Source organism: Micropterus dolomieu, linkage group LG01 (genome assembly GCF_021292245.1).
Source record: "Micropterus dolomieu isolate WLL.071019.BEF.003 ecotype Adirondacks linkage group LG01, ASM2129224v1, whole genome shotgun sequence".
Lineage (NCBI taxonomy): Eukaryota > Metazoa > Chordata > Actinopteri > Centrarchiformes > Centrarchidae > Micropterus > Micropterus dolomieu.
This window is the reverse complement of record NC_060150.1, coordinates 47,248,082-47,269,183: the sequence shown is the minus strand read 5'-3', so window position 1 is coordinate 47,269,183 and position 21,102 is coordinate 47,248,082. Positions and strand designations below refer to the sequence as shown.

General features: G+C 39.8%; 1 protein-coding gene across 1 annotated transcript; it reads left to right on the top strand.

The window, feature by feature from the left end:
• Positions 1–1,860: 1,860 nt before the first annotated feature.
• LOC123968304 (ribonuclease inhibitor-like) lies at positions 1,861–21,093 on the top strand. Its single transcript, XM_046044967.1, has 8 exons — positions 1,861–1,968; positions 8,962–9,207; positions 11,628–11,801; positions 14,160–14,333; positions 15,565–15,738; positions 18,173–18,346; positions 19,781–19,954; positions 20,742–21,093. The coding sequence occupies exons 2-8, from the start codon at positions 8,987–8,989 to the stop codon at positions 20,749–20,751; spliced, it is 1,101 nt and encodes a 366-aa protein (XP_045900923.1). The 5' UTR covers positions 1,861–1,968; positions 8,962–8,986; the 3' UTR covers positions 20,752–21,093.
• Positions 21,094–21,102: the final 9 nt, after the last annotated feature.

Genomic DNA, 21,102 nt, shown 5'->3' with positions numbered 1-21,102 from the left:
AAAGCTCTTCATGGCCTCTCGCCTTGTTATATTTCTGACCTTTTAGTCCCATACGCACCAGCACGTACCTTGAGATCCTCGGGCAGAGGTCTGCTGTCTGTTCCAGAGTCTCGACTGAAAACTAAAGGGGACAGAGCGTTTGCTGTCAGGGCCCCGAGGCTCTGGAACAGCCTGCCCGAGGAAATCAGGTCGGCTGAGTCAGTGAACTCTTTTAAGTCCCTTCTTAAAACATACTTTTATAGGAGAGCCTTTCCCGATCTTATTTGACTTTATTTTATCCCTTTTATTCTTTTTCTAATTTTATATTTATCTTAAACGTGTGTTTTAGTCTTTTCAATGTTTTCTTGCTTTTATCTTGTATTGTTTTTGTATTATTGTCTTTTGGGTATTATTGTCTTTACACTTGTTAAAGCACTTTGTAACTTGTTTTTGAAAAGTGCTCTACAAATTAAGATTATTATTATTATTACTACGTGCGTAGTCAATCAAGCTTCAGACTATTCAACAGACAAACAGTATAATACATTGTGATCATCATGACTTACAGTAAGCAATTGATAATGTATGAAACAGCAGACAATTGTGTAGTGGCTATCCCGTTCCAATATTATAGCCACTGCCCCAGCCCTAGAAGAGTAGTTTTAACGCACCTTTGTTCCTTTTTTTGAATCCAGCATTCTGCCTTCGCCGTTTGGAAATAACAATTTAATTCTAATATCCTACCTATTGAAATAAACTTGACCTACCAAAACATTGTAGGCTAGTGTATGTGTGTGTAGTGTAAATGATGGAAAATAAATAGTAACCTACAGCCTCAAAGATGATATGAAATAAGGTGAGACAAGGTATGGTTAAAAAACTGTGTTTGGTCTCAACTAAGGCTAGGGCCTTCACTCCTGTTTCCAACTTCCCTTTATTAATTATACCGCACCCACAGCTACTATGGTGAGGCTGATTTGCTAATCAGTGGCCAAACTGTCCATCAAATCAGTGAATCAGAACTAGAAGTCTTAAAATAATAACTACTGTTCTTTAAATATAAACAAAAACTGCTATTTTGGCTCCTACAAATTGTACATAATCATTTGCATAAATGTGTCAAAGAATTTGAAATTTGAAATTTCTCAAAAGACTGAGAAATTGCTTTTACATATGATGTGCACAAGTGACCAGATGATGTGGAGGTTGAACAAGTAGAATTTAAATTCTGATCTGAGAAATGTACCAAAGTGACTGAGAACAACTGTATTCTATATGAAATACTTATTTATATGATAAAATTTAAAAAGATAAAAGTTCATCAAATTTACCGTAATGGAATGTTGTTAGTGTTTTGTAGGTCAGTGTGTTATGAGTGAAAATGTATGCTTTCTGAGTTAGAATTGTTTCCAGTGTTTTGGCTGAACGGGTTTATTTTGAGGCTTGTATGAAGTGTTCTGGTGGTTGGAGTAACTTTTGAAGGTGATATAAACTGTTTGGCCAGGATACATGTTGGTAATGCAGACTGTGTGAAGAGTTTTGAAAAAAGTGGCTTCAGTTTTGACCATTGCATCTTAGCAATTGAAAAAAACTGTGTCCCCTGTAAAGATTTCTAAACTATGACAAAACAAACATCCTCTCTTTTTCTCCTGCTCTGTCTTTCAGTAAAGATGTGAGTGCAAACACACTGTTTGAATTTGGCTTCCTTCATGACATCATGCTTCAACCTCTCAGCACAGTAGATGGCCCGCCCACTGAACACGCAGTGAAAACACAGCTCTCTCTCTCTCCGCAGGTCAGTGTGCATTAAAGCTAATGTCCCCATCGAGATATAAGAACACGAAACACACACACCTGATTTCCTGTAACTGAAGAGGGGAGGAGCAGCACTGAGAACAGGGAGGAACCTGAAGCTGGAAGAGTTCAGTCAGTTCAGACTCCATTTAGAGTCGACAGAGCAGAAGGTGGAAAACTGAAGGCTGAGGCAGGGTGAGTGTTAATCAAACATTGTTATTATTTTACTGTCAAAGTCTCTGAGTCCGTTTTCTCCCTGTGGACTGTAGAGGAAAGAAACGTCAGAGGGAACTCAACACTGTGTGTGTGTGTGTGTGTGTTACGTCCTGTTCTCTTATGACTCTTGAACAAACTTGTTCTTCCTGATTCTTGTGTTCTGAACTCAGTCAGTGTTACTGTTTTACCTCTCAGACTGACTGAATTCCAGAAGATGAATATTTGGTGGTTTTGTTATATAGGAATGAAATTTAATGTCAATGTTCGGTTAACCACTTGCAGTTTTACTGCACAGAAATGTTATCACTAACTAATATAGTTTTTCTCCATTGCTTAAACACTATAATCAGGCTTTTGAACAAAAATTTCAAAACCATAACTACTTTTTTCAAAAAGCACACCCATTTCTCTAACCTCTACACACCTCTACAATCCCTTCATTTCTCTTGCCTACACTATGTGGTCATTGAGAAAACACTAGCATTCAATATTGTTCATTCAATCAGCACAGGTTGAGCTCAATTAACACACAGCTACCCAGGTGGAAACACAAAGAGTCATAATTGATAACACACCAATCAGAACCTTCGATATATATATAAAAGGGCCAAAGTCAGTTAATTAAGTTTCGGAACAATGGATCCAGAGAAATCTGAAGGAAAAGGTAGAGGACACCAGAGAGGAGGAGGAGGAAGAGGAAGAAGAGGAGGAGGAAACGCAGTATGGAGAGGAGTAAGAGGTGAAGGAAGAGGAACAGTAGGGTCCTTTCTGAAACTAGACCCTTGACACTTCCACTCCGACACGGAGTGAACTCTGGTCAGAGTCACCCTCACAGCCAAGGCGAGCTCCCTAACCCGCGTAGGGAAAAATACAGCAGCCAAACTTAGACAAACTACCCTCTCCCTATAGGATCCGACGTTACCGCTGCACTCACTGCTCTAATATGTGGATCAAAAGCAACACCTTAAGATACAGGATTGATGTTGAGAAAAGGTGTGTTTTTACAATAACGACACTGAAAGCATTTGTCATTCATTTTGTGTTTGTTTATGAACAAAATTATTTTAGTTATATTTATTTAAGACTATGACTTTAGATATTTACGAAACAGCCTCACGACACGCACATGCTGATTGCTAAACTTTTCCGTCATCAGCAGGTTTAGACATGCAAACTAGTAAAATTAACTTCAAAACGTAACAATGTCAACAAGGACATTTTTCAGGTGGGTTTCAGTGACTTCAATTTTTTATTTACAACCAAATAAAATGTAAAGAGAAGGAGAAAGTCCCTGAACCAAGAGGAAGAGACGTCAACCGAAGCGTGGTAAGTGCGGTTAACAAAAAAAAAAGTCCACTATACTCTAACATTTCCTCTTAGGAAAAATCCCACGTCACATAACAACCATTATAAGAGTAAACACATTCATGAAAAAAACCGCATTAAAACCATTTACTGATGCTTGATATAAAAAAAGAACAATAAAAACATCATAGCGGAAATATTAACTGCATCCTTCAAAGTAAAACCCTATGTTACAATATATACAACTGAAATGTACATGAGTCCTGTCCACACCATAGCACAAAAACATCACACTACCACATAAAGGAAAGCCCGTATATTTGAACCTCTTTATCTTAAATGAATATTACATTCACAAATACAACATTTCTAAGTAAATCATATATTAGCTTATAGTTAAAATGTAAAGACTTAAGCTACCTTTAATACCTTTTGTTGCTTGTTACATGATACACTGTGTATCTATCCAGTTGCGTCATGTTCTATTATTCTGTCGTTTACAGTACCATGTATGGTACCAGTACCATAACTCCGTTTTTCAAAAAGCACACCCATTTCCCTAAACTCTACACACAAATCCCTTCATTTCTCAGTGCCTACACCAAGTGGTCATTGGGAAAGCAGTAACGTTCGATATTGTTCACTTAATAAACACAGATTGATAGATCAGATTGACCAATCAGAAGATTTAATAGATAGATAAAAGGGCCAGAGTCAGTTCATTCAGTTTGGGAAAAATGGATCCAGAGAAATCTGAAGGAAGAGATGTAGGACACCAGAGAAGAGGAGGAGGAGGGGGCGGAGGAGTAACAAGTGAAGGAGGAAGAACAGTAGGAGTTGGAGGAGGAGATGGGATAGGAGGAACATGAGTGGGTGGAGGAGCAGGAGGAGGGAGGAAAAGAAGGGAGGAGGTGGAGGAGGTAGAGGGAGGAGGAAGGAAGAGGAAGTGGAGAACAAGAATCTCTGGCCTGTCACAGACCAAAGACGGGATGCTGGGGCAGAATAATTAGTTGATTGGTGTATTGTACTGTACAGCACACTAAGGAATAAAACATGTAAGAAAAATGTTTACATTTGTTATTTCTTTTGTGTATATCATGTGGAAACGTTTCTGAGGGAGAGAACCACAAGAAACATTACTAATAACCAGATTTTGTAGTATTGTTTTGAATTTATCTCACCAATGTGTAAGACTGTGTTGTAGTGTGTGTTTTTGAGGACTTGTGTGTTATGTCTGAGGGCAAAGTTTGTTTTTTCAGCAAGACTAAATGGTTTTGAGTGGACAGCTTCATTTTGACCTTAAATTTTGAAGTTTGGGAAATTGGGTGAGAAGTTGTGGATTTGTCTTAAGAGTTTTGAGAAAAGAGCCCGAAAAAGCCTGATTTGCCGGTCAGCGAGCTTGGTGACTGTCGGGCTGTGATCGGGGGTAAAACAGTGATTGGCGGTCGCCAGTTGTTATGCGTGAACTACTCGCCAACGCCAGCCAGATATCTAGCATGCAAAATATCTGAAGGAGTCGGCCGACTCGACATCCACATCCAGCCAATGAGAGCAGGCAGCTACTTTTTCACCGCAAAACACTTTTTACTCACCTCCAGCTCTTTCTGTAGCTCAGACGATCCCTGCTACCTGCATGTCCTAATCCATTCTTTCACCCATATTCTTTGTCTTTATAATTGCTATCTTCATAATAACAAACAACAGCTGATTCGTGTCTAGGTTCACGTCATTTCCAGTTTCACATTTCATGTGTTTTCTTTACAAATCGTGGTTTGGAGACCAGCGTTGGGTGACAGCCGCTGTCAACTCATGTAGTGTGTGACCCCCTGTCACCGATGAGTCACGTAGTGTGAACGCCACAACAATTTCAAGACACCCGTACAGAGGAGGGGACTCAAGGGCGACTTAAGTCGCACACACAGTAACTTGAGACTCGACTTGAGACTCGTCCACAAAAGACTTCAGATTTGACTCGGACTCGAGGTGCGGGACTCGTGAACAATGTTTATTTTTAGGAAACGTCTGATGAACGTGCTGTTAATTCCCTCCCTGTGTTACCTATAACCTGCCTACGTAACACGTAGCATCCGCTGCGCGCACAAGTGAGAGAGGACAACAAACAGCGGCAGCCGCTGTGCCATTCATCAAACTTTGGCTTTAAAACTTCATACAACAAGGCCCAAACAAAGAAGCGCTGAACGCAAAATAGGTTAGAGGTTAGTAACATGTTTTGCTCAGCACTGGCCAATGTTATAGTTTTATTTAGTTAACGTTACACTGGTTTGAGAGTCTGTGGGATGTGTTGACTTACAGTAGTTAATAAGCTGTCATTATTTGCATTGCACATTACATGGTTGTGCTCTCTAAGTGAAAAACAGGTTACAGTTACAGAATTCCTTATAGCTTTGCAGTTTTATAAGCAGCCTGGTTTGAACCCAGCAAGTGATACAGCATTCATTATAACCACGAGAGACTTGAGACTCGTTGATAGTGTCAGGATATGAAGAGTTTAAAGATGTTAACGTCTGAATCTAACACCGTGCAGCCGACAAAACCAGGGAGGCTTGTTGGCATTGCATGGAATAAATTTGTAATTATCTTCACAGTGTTTTTATTGTAGGCTAATTGTTATTTTATAGACTCTTTATTTAGCCTATTTATTTAGTCTATCTAAATATGTGATAACACTTAGGAGAATTCAATTATAGCCTACAGATGGGCTGCAACTCAGAAACTAGCCCGTAAATTAATTAAGCTCTCCTTTCTAAAATCACAGAGGCTGCAGAGAAAAACAAAACCTGCTCGGAGCAGTTTAGAGATGCGGTGTAAATTGCCATGGCAACAGACCTCGGGTAACACCTATCCACCTTTCGTAGTACGCGTTAATCAGGAAGTTACACCCGGCGTCACAAAGTTACTCCTGAAATTACCTGGATAAGCCAGTTACCCTGCTTCGTAGTGCAGGCCACACATCTGTACCCAGTGTTAATGATAAGTAAGAATGATAAGTAGGCTATGAATACACAGCACTTGATAACATATTTTTTGATTTCATCCTGATTTGTTCCACTGAGATGAAATGAAATGAAAAGTTATTCTTAACACAACAGCATTACGTTCATACAGCAAGCCACCTCTGTGAGTTTAGGGCTGAGATCTTAATTAAATAATGGGACAGTTTCTGAGATGTAGCCCATCTGTATCCTAACTGTTTTCACATATTTAGATTGAGTGGGTGGGGGTTAATAAACCGCAAAAAAATTTACAAGAACAAAAATCGGAAATTCCCTGAAATTAAAGTCACAGAAAATCCAAATCAGTCTGTTGTTTTCTTCTGAATACTCCCAATGCAAAGTCTCTAAGGTGTATACTCTAGGGTCTAAGGGTAATACAGAGATTGTGGGCTAAACTTGGTAAAACTAGTATTTACTCACTTCTAAATCCGATTCTGAAGTCTAATATAACTTTCCACTGCATGCATAATACACGGCAGAGGTGTGTGTGTGTGTGTGTGTGTGTGTGTGTGTGTGTGTGTGTGATGTTGCAGCCTTGCAAAGTGAAGTGATGTGGTTCCTTGTTCCATTTGAGAGTTTCTCTCATAAATGTAATGTATAAATACAATGTCAGAGAATATTCACGTTTTTAACTTGATAGATTTGTGATTATTAGTTTCTCACATTAATTTTGGAAATTCTTTCCCCCTCTCCCCTGGCTCCAATTCTTTTATCACAATGCATAATGTGCAATTGTACCTTTTATATCTTAATGATATTATGATACAGGTATAATGATATATAAAAGAAGTGTCCATAAAATACATAATACAGAATTAGCCTACAATAAGAACACTGTGAAGATAATTACAGATTTACTCAATGCCATGCCAACAAGCTTCCATAGCTTTGTCGTCCGCGGGGTTGTTAAATTTGTCCGTGTCAAATAAACGTGTCTTTAAACTCCTCATATTCTGACACAATCTACGTGCATTCTTTAGAGGAAAATATGGAGCATGCACTGGTGGGGAAAAAACTGCACGGCCGAACACGCCGCTTTTAAGCAAACGCGCACCAACTCCAATTAAATTAACACCGACTCAACTAACCAACATCTTATTTACCGTCGTAGTACCGTTTAACACCATTGTAGGCAGAGTTTGTCAACCCTGAGTTTGCATTTTAACCCTGAGTTAACTCTGAGTAGGTTGAATTCCCTTCGTAGTACAAGCCACCGGTGATGAAAAATGGAGCAACTGAACAAAACAAAAAATGTGCAAGCAGTTACTTGAGACTCCATTTAGAGTCGACTGATCTGACAAAACAAAAGAAGTTGACTTCTCTCTGTTGTCTCTCTGCTGTATAAAGGATTTGATTTTCATATATTTGTTCTTCTCTGTTTGACATTTTTCACTATTTTCTGACATTTTGCAAACCAAACAATGATCAACAGAGAGACGAACTGTCAGCTAAATCAATAATGAAGTTATCTATTAGCTGCAACGATAAATGTTATAACATTTAGGTTAATATTTAGCTATAGAAGAATATGTATATTACAATTACTCCATATGTCAAACAAGAAAACAATAATGCACATTAAACCTATGGTTACTCAAGAAAACAAGAATATACATACTGTACGTCTCCCTGAGGATAGCCATGCAGAAATCCCCTGACTCTAAAAATGGCCACCTGGACCTGTTTGTTCGCTTCCTTCATGGCCTGGTGGGTCAAAATCATCCAGAGAGCCATCAACAACCTGAAGGAGATGAACAGTGATGATTTGTTAATTGTTTATTCAAAGGATCTGTAAGGAATGTGAGTTTTGTGTTCATGTTTCCTGTTTAAGTCTGTTTTTGGTTCTGTGTATTCGGTGTAGCCTTGTTTATTATTATTCATCTGCATTCTTAAGTTACTTAGTATCTGTCTTGTCTCGTGTCTTAGTTTTTAGTCCTGTGCATTAGTTCATGTCTTAGTGTTTACTTCTGGTCTGTGTATTCTGGGTTATCTGTCTCTCTTCCGGCCTGTCTCTGTGTTACCCGGTCACCTATATTGCTCCCTCCCAGCTCATTAACCCAGGTGTGCATCTATACTTGTCTGTTCCCTCAGTCTGTGTCCGGTCATTGTAGTGTGTAGATGCTCTGTCCCATGTTGCTGTGTGTTGTCCGGCTTGCCTGCCTTATTAATGCGTCCTGCATTTGGGTCCCACCTGCTCAACCACCACAACACCCTAACAGTATCGCCATTAGTGGATGCCATGACAATCAGTAAACAATGTTGCCCAAGCAAAAAATCACATATAACAATAAAATTCACATATAAACATATATCTCCTACTGTTCAGTCTCTCATCTGTCTACCCAATAGATATCTGTTCATATTGTTTTTGAAGGATAATTTATTTTTTATTAGGCAAATGTTAAGAGGTAAACTATCCGAATTTGTTATGGTTCTGTAAATTACTCTCAATGAGTTTAGCCTTAAGCAGAGTACCACAGTATGACTCACATATAATATTCACATATTGTATTCAACTTGCTAGACAAAACTCGATTCAATTCACGGCATGTGGATGCTGCATAATATACAGTGGAATCGTCAAGATACAGTGTTACACCTGCATTTTTCACAGCAGAGAACAAGTCATTACTAAAAATATATGTCTTGACAGAAGCATCAGAATCTTTCACTGTCTGATGGAGATGAACGAGCCCTCAGTACATCAGGAGGTCCAAGAGTTCCTGAAGTCAGAGAACAGATCAGATAATAAACTCCCTGAGGTCCACTGCTCATCTCTGGTCTACATGCGGCAGATGTCAGAAGAGGTGCTGGATGTATTTAACCTGAGGAAATACAACACATCAGAGGAGGGACGACAGAAACTGATTCCAACTGTGAGGAACTGCAGAAAGGCTCTGTAAGGCCATATGTGATTACGATTATAAATTAGTGTAGATTAGTATTTTAGTTCAATATACAATCTATAAATATTTATTACTATTTTTAAATAGTATTGTCAAAATAGTGTTTTAAATGCCGTGAGAACAAAATTATAGATGTTTCAGTTTTTTTGGAGGCAGTATTTCACAACTTTTAGCAGTATTTCAGTAGTAATATGTTATTAGTAAAAATTTAGTTATTACCTGAGTAGATTCTGCACAGTATCTTATTTGATCAGATAAACAGATCATACATTTTTTCATTGCTATGTTTAAGAGTTGAGATCTGTATCATTTTCCAAAGGAGATTTCTAATGTTGCAGAATTGTTTTCATGCAATTATAGCTATAATTTTTTGGTAATGGTTTTGGAGGCATTTCATTGTAAGCAAGTAGAACGTTAGAATCTCAAAAGTAAGGGTTTATTTTATATTGTTTACATAACGTAAAGTCTCTCACGCATATCTGTGTTCTCTGACATTTAGAGAGTAAAGTCGTAATATTAGAAGAATATTAGAGAATAAAGTTGCAATCTAATGAGAATAAAGTAGTAGTAGCAATTTTAACAAAATTGGTCTGTCCTATACTCTGCTGTGCATAAGCCTGCGTTATTGCCTGATATTCCCTTCAGATCATCTGACACAACAAAAGTGCGCTGCTTTTCATTGGAGGTGGAAAATCGAACCTGAAATCACTTGTGCTCAGAAATAAATGTCACCACAAATACACACAAATGTTAACTTCAGCACCTCTGATAAAGTGCAGCTCACAGCTGCTTCAGAGGGAAACATGCTGGAGCAGAGAGACAGTCAAACAGAGCCAAAGTATCTCTGAGCGAGGGGGACAGGTGTCTGTGTCACGGTTATTCTCTTCCCAGTTTGTCGCGGACTGGTTATTGTTTGTTTAGCAAATACATTGACTTGACACTGACGTACAACAGTGGTGATATTTTAAATGTTTTTGTCACAATTATTACTAGAGACAGTTCAGTAGTCACTGACAAGCCCTGAAGCTGTAACCAATGCACACTTCACTATCTCTTCTCTCATGCTCAGTCTTAATGTAACCTTAGTGTGGAGTAACGTTTGATCTACTGGTTGAACAGAGAACCCAATGCTATCATATTATTTTTAAGGACTTTAATACATGATTGGAATGATAAATAGATCTGCCTGCAATTTATTTATTTTGTTTTTAAACAAATCCAGATGGCTTCATGCTAAGTTTATGACAGAAATTAGATCAGATCACACTGACAGAGCCTAAATGTAAATAAATCTTCTCTCTTTTCATCTGCAAGATTGAATCAAAACAAATATTAAATGTCTGCAGGAATGCCAGAGAATGATGAGAAATATTGTTTCATGTTAAACACAATGAGATAAGATTAGCTGGACCATTGATGTGAAGAGCAAATGTTCATCAAAACAGGATATCTCAGAGTGTTTCATTATCAAATGCATGAAGTAAATATAAACTGTCCTGTTATATAGCTAGGGCTGGGCTCGTTAACGCGTTATTATCACGTTAACGCATTAATTAATTAACGGCGACAATTATTTTATCGCACGTTAATGCAGTTTTTATTTTATTATTAGTAGTAGTTTGAAAGTCCCTTGCTCACTGGCTCTGAATACACATACAGTCAAACCATGGGTCACAGGAGGGGCGGGATGTTCATCAGCCTGCATATCACCCACCCAAACAGGCAGTGGAGGGAGGCTTCGGGAGACCACGCTGTCATCTTTTTCCCATATTTTTCCACCCGCGATCTGTTATCACGGCAGCAGATGAGCCGCTTGCTTGTTAATGACGCAGTCTATCAAATAACTCAAACAGCCGAAGCCAACATCTGCACCCTATGTTCAATGTTGCTTAATTACGTTACCTGGTCTGTGCTTGTAAAACATCCACCGCGACTTGTAACGTCATTTCAAGTTTTTAACCGAGTGAAGTCTATCCCGATGTTTCAATGTAGTTTTGTAGACATCGTCCCAGCCCTACTGAACAGACTGTTTCTGCTGCTCCCTGATAAAAGATACCAGATGCTGATACCTGTTCAGAAAAAAAGTAGATAAAAGGTAATGCCCTGGCAGTGGCAAATAGGTTTGGTTTAATATTTGATTTGCTTACATTAATGTTTTAAGGTGAGATTTACAAGAAATATTTTATTGCTACTGTGTAAAGGGAATACTGCTGGTAAAAAGCACCTTATTTGTTTAAAGTGTTTGCAAACCACATATTATTACACTTTTGTGTATATAGCAGTACATTTAAATTAAAAATACACAATACACTATTTTAGAATTTATTATTCAATTTTACGCGTAACAATGCAATTAATTGCAATTAATCGCAAAAAAATCAAGTTTTTCATCATGTCATTTATGTGTCAACAGACTTTCCGATTGTAAACTCTCTGAGACTCACTGTGAAGTCATTGCCTCAGCTCTGAAGTCCAACCCCTCCCATCTGAGAGAGCTGGACCTGAGTTACAACAACCTGCAGGATTCAGGAGTGAAGCTGCTGTCTGCTGGACTGAGGAGTCCAAACTGTAGACTGGAGACTCTGAGGTCAGTTCACTGAGAAGAGAAATGAAATGCTTCATAGGACAGTTTTTCAGTTTCAACAGAATTACATTGTGGTCCATCTGTAAGTGGGATGATGTCAGTACTGATGAGGCTGTAGAGTGTGTTCTCCAAACTAAATGACAAAATGGGTAGTTTGTCCATACCTCTCAAAACAATACATTTTTTACAGTTTTTTCTGTACCAGTCCAGTGACAGGCAATTAGACCTTAACTACTTTACGTAAGTCACGTGACGTATATCACATGACTTCACACAAGTGACGTAAATCATGTGACAGAAGTCAGTAACTCTATGTTACTTAAAACTCAAAAAAACTTACCATTTACTTGGTTTCATATGGGACTCAAACGCCATTCCCCTGTGTGAGAGTTTGACCCATCCACCTGCTTCTGCAGAGTTTCTGCCGTTTTAATGAGGTTGTTGAAGATCTGATGAAAAAAAAGGCTGCAGACGGTTTGAACTTATGTGTAAACAAAGATAAACACTTTAGATAACAAACAGAGATGCACATTAGTCTGAGCTAGAGTCCAAGTCAAATCTCAAGTCATTGAGCTAGAGGTCAAGTCACAAGTCACTTGTGGTTATAATGATTGTTGTATCACCTGCTGGGTTCAAACCAGGCTGCTTATAACACTGCATAGCTATAAGGAATTCTGAAACTATAACCTGTTTTAGTTACAGAACGTAGGACGTAAATGATTACGTTAGTTTGGCAAGTATACAAACGCTCACTCATCTTTCCATAACGAACGACAGTCGGAGTTAACCTCCCGTAGGTTATAGCTAAAGAAGTAAGCTAATATTAGATGGCTGATGCTGAGCTAAACATGTTTAATAACCTCAGGTTACTAACCTATTTTGCATTTAGTGCTCCTTTTGTTTGTGCCTTGTTGTACCGACTACCAGCTATACAGTGTGCTAACATCAACAAACCAGCAGTGACTCAACATTAACATATGCTAGCTATCCTTATCAGCTAGGCTCCTTACATCCTTGCAACTTTTTTGAAAGTAGGTCTCCAACATTGACAGTGTTGTGTTGGACAGATTTGTGAAGCGGTGTTCGTGAGAGAGAGGAACAGAGAGAGGGAGTGAGCGAGTGAGTGAGATGAGGTGCTGAGCGAATATATGCGCTGCACCCAGCTCTGCAATCAAATATGCTTTTATATAGGCCTAGTATTAAACAATCAAAAATCAGTATGTGACTGTTACAATTGATACTGTTGTGGGCCGCCACAACAAATCAATATATGGGAAACACTGGCTTATGATGAATGACATACCAGCTGCCGATGCGGCCAACATGTTTGTTTATGTACTAAATTAACATCAAGACTTGAAACTAGCGACTGAGACCATAAACTCATTAGAAAAGTGTTTACTCAGGGAATAAATCAGTTGAGAAGTAGGGTCATTGTAGGCTAATAGGGCCAACTGTGCATGCCAAGCTCTGCAAACAAACTGCAAGATGTTGAGTTTTTAATGCGATTTTTTTTGTTTTCCTTATTTTAATTCTAATGTTTTTGAGTTGCTAGTTCAAAAGTCCCAACATTACTTTTTACTGGCCCCCGGGCCATTGAGCCACCATTATTTTTGATCCCTGCTGGGTATGTAGAACTCGCATTGTGGTACAGGCCCCAGGTCTTGGCAACAACTGAAGATGTCACTCCAAAGAATGAGAATAAAGAGAGCCAGTGTCAGAATGAAATGTAGACAGTCTTAGAAAAAATTCAGCCTGCCAATGATAACTCATTACTCAAGTAATGACTAAAGACTTTTTTATGCTCAAGCGTAAGAGTTGGAAGTTCTGTAGTTTTGGTAGGGATGGACCACTTCACAATGAGAATGGACAGAAGAATGGCTACTGCCACCAATAACTCTTTAATGTACAAATGGCATGTGGCTGTTGTTAAGACACACCAGAAGAAATGTGGACATCTCCTTTAATGACATCGAAGTTGCCAAATACAGTAAAAAAAACAAAACTGTTTTATTTTGTCATTCTGTTCCAGGTCTCATTGTTTTGTTTTGCTTCCCGTCGGTCTTGATTGTTTGGACCTGCCCTAATGTGTTCCACATGTGTCTCATTATCATATTAGCATATTATTGATCTGTGTTGACATGAATAGGTGTATGAATGTTGTGCTGACATTTGAATGATGTCTGTAGAAGGCTGACATTATGATGATCCACAATAACACAATGACAAAGTCCCTCTACTCATTTTAGCGGAAAGCTCATTGATTAGGGCATAGTAATGTTGAGCTCCACATTTAAAACCTGAACACATCTGATTGGATTAGAAATGGATTTTTATCTCCTCTATTTATTCTTTATTCAGATTGTGGAGCTGTGGTTTGTCACAGAACAGCTGTGCTTCTCTGGCCTCAGCTCTGAATTCCAACCCCTCCCATCTAAGACTGCTGGAGCTGAACTACAACAAGCTGCAGGATTCAGGAGTGAAGCTGCTGTGTGGTTTTCTGGAGAGTCCACACTGCAGACTGGAGACTCTGGGGTCAGACACCATTTTTTCCTTCTGTGCTGAGATTAATATGATGTGAAAGTTGTGGTGACAACAAAGTGCAGACATAATGCTGAGATTATACTGATCTACACAGAGTATCTTAATGCTAAATTCTATTTTCTTCAGTGGTTTAGTCCATTAACTGTGGCAGAGCAATGTTGAGCTCCACATTTAAAGCCTTAATATACCAAGAAACATCTCCACTGGATAATTCACTCTGAATCTCTTAAACTTCTGATTTTTAGCTTCTATTCCACATCATATTTTTAAAGAAATGATAATAAAATACATAAATACATGAATAAATAAATTATCTCTATTTCAACCATCAATAACAAATATATTCAGTATTTATTTTTACAACATTGTTATGAAGCTATATACTGCTTATACTGACTGAATAGTTTAAAATGAAGATTTGATGTGATGACTCCACTATTCCTAAAAGAAATACTGTAGATGTATTTTGTTCACATTTCCCCAAAGTTCATCCTGACATATTTGGCATCTTTGGAAACTTTGGGATCTTGAGTGGAATCTTAAATCAATTTCTGTGGGTTTATTTTTGTGTTTGGCTGCACAACACGAGTTCACTAACACGCCTATGAACGTAGAAGGTTAACAATGGTTTATTGCTTGTAATGGAGCCGAGATAGATTGCGTGAAAAGAAAGGATTGAGTGCCCGGATGATGGGCTGAAGGATGTAGGGATGGGGAGAGGGACGAGGAATGAGGGGTAGGGGTCAAGGTGTGATGGATGAAGGGTTGAGGGGAAGACAGGTGGGGGATGAAGGGCAGGAGTCGGATCCGCACCGATGGATGCGTGAATGAAGAGCAGACCGGTGTTTACAGGTGAGAAGGTGTGCGGGAACCGGTGGAGTCGAGACTTGGGTGAACGGAGAAGGTTTGCTTAAGTACTAGGTGTGCGGAAATTGGTTGAGTTTGAGGCGTGATCTTAGTTCCCGAATCTAGTTTATAAAACTTCACTTTGTATAGGTGGTTGTATAGCAGCACCTTGTCATTAATATTAATGAGAGCTCTTTTTACCTTTTTGTATTTTACAGTTTGAACCTGCATCCTGTTGGGTTCAGGTGTTTGGAGTTTCCATTTTCTAAACTTCTACATTCTAAACCTTCTTCAGCTCTGAACAGATTATTAAACACTGAATGATTTCAAGCAGGAACATTGTCTTCTAAAGTTACATCATTTATTATTTATTCAGATTGTGGCTCTGCAGTTTGTCAGAGATCAGCTGTGCTTCTCTGGTCTCAGCTCTGAAGTCCAACCCCTCCCATCTGAGAGAGCTGGACTTGACTGGAAACTACCTGTACGATTCAGGAGTGAGGCTGCTGTGTGGTTTTCTGGAGAGTCCACACTGCAGACTGGAGAATCTGAGGTCAGTTTACTGACTCTTTAATATTGTAGATGTTCTATGTTAAATAAACATACATAACTTCCATCCACAAAGTTGTAAATGTCCTTTTTATTCTTATAACTTCATGTTTCTTCTACTAAATTTAGTCTGCAGTCACAAAAGACTTGTTTCTTAAAGAAACTGCAGAAAAAGTCTGCTATTAGTTAAAGTAAATTAATATCTATAATAATTGGTAAATGGCCTCTGTATACAGTAGATCCTTTCAAGTAATATTTCTTTCCAACATTGTATTGCTGAAATAGAAATATTTCTATGGTTTCCTTTCATTTTAATGTGTGCAGTTGTCAAAACGGTTTTGTTGAGCAGGCAGGTGAGTGTGGTGCTGGAGCACTAGAAAGCAAGTGTTAGTCACAGGAATATTCAGGCTTATGGAGGTGCTCCCGATAAAAATCCTGGATGAGGGTGGTATCCAATATGAGTCAACTGGATATAACTGGTAACGGCAAAGACAGGATAGTTATTGATGACCCGGGCACAAGGAGGGGGGTTCTTACGGAGAGTTTAATGGACTGACACACAATGGCTTTAACTGGGAAATGTTAAGGCAAGATGGATTATTAGTAACTTGGGTAAATTGAGCTCAACAACATAAAGTTGAATTATGCTCTCAACTTCAAATGGACAAATATAACAAGGACAAAGCTTCCTGGAAACTTTAATAGAATGTCTGAGTCAAACCCATTGAACAAAGCAGAGCAGAATGGCCATCCAAATCTTGCAACAGCGTTGTAGATAGGAATGAACTGATGGAACAGCGAGGTCATCCTCCTCGACCGGAAACGGAAGCTAAGTAATCCAGTGAACACTCATATGGTATACATCCTTTGAGAATCTGTCAACAATAGTGCACATGACAGTATTACCTTTTAGAGTGGGGCAGTCCAAGCTGGAGGTCTAATAGAAGCCTTACTCAGAAGTGCACACTGAACAGGAAATCACAAAGTCATGGGTGTCTCAGTTCATGGACAGCCATCAGAAATGTCTCACGGTTTAGTGGGCGGTTTAACCCGGGATAGCAGGCAGACCGGAAAGCATGCACCCACAGGAAAACCTGGGAGGTGGCTCAGGTAGAGCGGGTTGGCCGTTAATCGGAAGGTCGGCGGTTCAATCCCTGGTTCGTGGTTGCGTGTCGAAGTGTCCGAATTGGCTATTCCGCCAGTGTATGAGTGAGCACTTAGGCTCAGTGTATGAATGTGTGTGTGACTGGTGAATGCAGCGCTTTGAGTGGTCAAAAAGACTAGAAAGGTGCTATACAAGCATTTATATTTACAAAGAGATAGTTAGCGGGACCACAACCAGGATTTGGCTGGGTCTGCTGATCTTTTTTTCACTGAAGATTTGATCTCCCATGAGATCATGGTCACCACAACAGAAGTGGTAAGGATAGCGTCAGAAGCAGAGACAACATCTTCAGAGATAAACTGACGTAACAGGGTGTTGGGCTTGACATTACTTGAATGTTACTGGTAAGTGATGGTGATATTGTATTCTTCAGAAGAATAAAGCCCACTGGGATTGATGGGAGCTCAGGTGTTTGGCTGTCTGAATGTAGGATAGGTTTTTGTGATCTGCCCATACAATGAATGGGTGCTCAGCTCCCTCCAGCCAGTGTCTCCATTCCTTCATGGCAAGTTTCAGTGCAAGAAGCTCTCAGCTTTTACAATCAGTTTGTAATTAGGGTGTCACAGTGGTCCATTGGATGGCACTGTGGCCTCAAAGCAAGAAGGTCCCGGTTTCAAACCCCAGCCTTTCTGTGTGGGGTTTGCATGTTCTCCCTGTGTCTGTGTGGATTTCTTCTGGGTGCTCCAGTTTCCCCACCATCTAAAACATTTTAGGTAGGTTCTTCAGTCAGTGCCATTGACCAGACACTGAGTTGGTCCCCGGGCTCTGCAAAGCGGCTGCCCACTGCTCCCTAGAGGGATGGGTTAAATGCAGAGAATGAATTTCGCAACATGTATGTGTATGTGACAAAGTACCTTTACCTTAATCCAATAGTCCCTGGAGATACTGCCTAATATGGACAATGTGTACCTTCACACTCCTGGAAAAAATTAGGACAGGACAATTCAGGAAATCACGACAATCATTAACGGGTGATTGGAATGCTCTGGGGGCATTGTATATCATCTTTATCTCTAACTTCTCTTTCAGGCCCAGACAGGTTGTCCAGCCTGCTGGAAGGCAGAGGGGCACCAGGAAGGAGATCTACGGAAGAATTCACACCATCCTTTTCTAATTAATTAATCGGTTCTTTAAATTAATAGCCTCTCTGATGCGTAAACCCACTGGGCAAATTCCAGTCCAGCCCTTTTCCAAAGGAGCTACACATCTAAAACCTGAACACCTCTGACTGCATTATAAATTGATTTTTATCTCTATTTATGTTTGTATTCAGATTGTGGCGTTGCGGTTTATCAGAGATCAGCTGTGCTTCTCTGGCCTCAGCTCTGAAGTCCAAACCCTCCCATCTGAGAGAGCTGCAGCTGACTAACAATGACCTGTATGATTCGGGAGTGAAGCTGCTGTGTGGTTTTCTGGAGAGTCCACACTGTAGACTGGAGACTCTGAGGTCAGACACCATTTTCTTTCTTCTGTGCTGAGATTTATATGATGAGTGTTGTTGTGGTGACACTAAACTGCAGACATAAGGCTGATATTATACTGATCCACACTGAATGTGATAAGTTGATTTTCTTCTTCAGTGGTTTAGTCCATTGAATGTGGCAGAGCAATGTTGAACTACACATTTAATACCCTAAAGGTCCCATATTATGCAAAATGCCCTTTGTCAAGTTTTATAAACAAAAATATGTGTCCCCGTTGTATCTAAAGACCCCCATACAGTCTTCACAGGGAACAGGGAAACACAGGGGTGTAGTCTCAACATTTTAGATTTTTATTTTCCTGCTGCTGCTACTTCTATTGCCACCAGTGAAGACAGAAGTGAGGGTGCCAGTGACAGGGGTAGGTAGGAACATGTTACAAGTAATGTGTAAAATTAGTAAAATAGACGTTGGCGACTTTTCATGTTCCTTTTATAAAAACTGTACTTTACTCTTTACTGGAGTATTTTTGGGCAGGTAATCTACATTTACTTGGTTACATGTGCCATTCATACCTTAATTTCTTAACTAGTCTGTTATACACTATGCATGTTGCTTCCAAAACTATCTAAACTATCATCCAAGCTGTGTAAGTGCGGTTACGCAGGAGATCTTTAGCTGGTGCACTTGTGCCAAATTTTAATGAGATAGACAAATGCAAACATTTCATGTCCATGTTCAACGTGCCCTCTCACAAGCTGTAAGACATACTTTCACTTTCCATTAACCACGTATTTTAGTTTTCAGTCTCTGCAGAACAAATGCAGGTTATACACTGTAACATCTAATTCAGATGATGAAATATTAACAGAATCCTCCCGTTGCTTAGAGCATGGTTTTCAGATGGAAATTAGCTTCTTTTCTCTAATTCACATTGGTTATTATTGGTTTTGTAGTGATGTCCGAGGTTGAATTCATGTCACCGGTCAATCTGATCTTTGCTTTTACTCAGCAGCTATCAGCTGTTATTTACTGAGGAAACAATAATTTTTGAGGAGCATAGGGAGAGAGAAAATATGGGTGGACAAAACTGTCCTGTTGGGTTTTACGTGTGACACACAGGTCCCTCTAATATGTAGGCTTACCCTTCTTTATTTAGCAACCAGCTGCTTGTGGACCAATCGCCAGGATGCACACAGTCCAGCATGTGCTTTATTGTGCTCCGCATTTTAACTTAAAGAGAAAGCTATGTGTGGGTCTCTGGTGTATGGAGCTAAAAGGGATTGTTCAGACAGAGGGTGAATGGTGGTGATGAAGTAATGGACAGTATGAAACTACAGTAATGACAGTATAAAATACTTGAACATTCAAGTATACAAACATTATGTTGATAGATGGAGCCACTGGTGGAACTGCAGGAACATTGTCTTCTAAAGTTACACAATTTATTCTTCATACAGATTGAGAGGCTGCTATTTGTCAGAGATCAGCTGTGCTTCTCTGGCCTCAGCTCTGAAGTCCAACCCCTCCCATCTGAGAGAGCTGGACCTGATTGAAAACAGGCTGCAGGATTCAGACGTGAAGCTGCTGTCTGATCTGAAGGAGAGTCCACACTGCAGACTGGAGACTCTGGGGTCAGTAGAGGGTTGGAGTCAGTCCATGCTGGTTTCAGCAGTATTGTACTAAACACAGTTAGTATCAAAGCAGAGATCCAGTATTTCCTGTAAACCTCCAACCTTCTCAGCGGCTGCTTTCCTCAGTGAATCTGTGAGAGGAGAATGGTGACAGGCTTCAGCATTGGACAGAAAGACAGACAGAGAGAGAGAGAACAGGCAGTGATCATGTGTTTGAGTTGATGTGAAGACGACTGTTGTTGTTGTGTTCATGTCTCCAGGAAATAAAGCTGGATTCCAGCTGACAGCATCACAAGATGTATAGAGACAGTGGTCCTCATTCATCAAACTGTCGGACCATCAAATCTGATCTCAAAGTGTTTGTTTCTCATTTCAACACTAAACTACTGATCAGTTCATCTTTGTCACAGCTCTGAGATCAGTCTGACTGAAGCCTGCAAATCACTGGCTCTTATTTCAGAGAACCATCATTACATTTAGTAACCAACCTTTCTACAGAGCAGAACCTCTGCTGAAGTCCAGTAAGTACAGCTGATGTTTAGCTGTTGTAGGACCTTTAACATCATATATATATCTGTCCATGTGTCTTTAGTTTGGTCCAGATGTTTTTAGAACAGACTCCATATTTACAGATTTGTCCTGTAATATTTCAAAGTAGATGAAATATCTTGTGTCTGAGCCGCTGTTTTTAACAGTTTTGAGCACTAACAGCAGTAAATACATCATTACAGTCAGCAGTGAATATCTCTATTTATGACTTCTGCTGTCTGTCTTCTTCTCTCATCAGCTGGAGGTGATCTCTGTCAGAGTGTGAGTGATCAGAAAGGTGGAGGTGTTGAGAGAGGATCAGCTGTGTCCTGATGATCCAGAGAGGTTGAAGCAGCAGCATCAGCTTGTGTGTGGAGAGGCTCTGACTGGGCCATGTTACTGGGAGGTAGAGTGGAGAGGAGAGCTTCATCCAGCAGTGACTGACAGAGGAATCCCAACAGTGCTGCAGTCTGAACTGCTCTGAGATCAGCTCCCCTGTCAGACACAAAGTCAAGTCCACCGTCATCCCTGTGTGTTCCTCTGGATGTGACAGAGTATCATCAGTGGATCTGGACTGCTCTGCTGCTGCTCTGTCCTTCTACACAGTCTCTGCAGACACA

Coding starts and splice junctions, on each gene's coding strand:
- LOC123968304 (XM_046044967.1), top strand. CDS start 8,987: ATGGAGATGAACGAGCCCTCAGTACATCAGGAGGTCCAAGAGTTCCTG. Junction 14,334..15,564: donor TGCAGACTGGAGACTCTGGG/GTCAGACACCAT, acceptor TTATTTATTCAG/ATTGTGGCTCTGCAGTTTGT. Junction 15,739..18,172: donor TGCAGACTGGAGAATCTGAG/GTCAGTTTACTG, acceptor GTTTGTATTCAG/ATTGTGGCGTTGCGGTTTAT.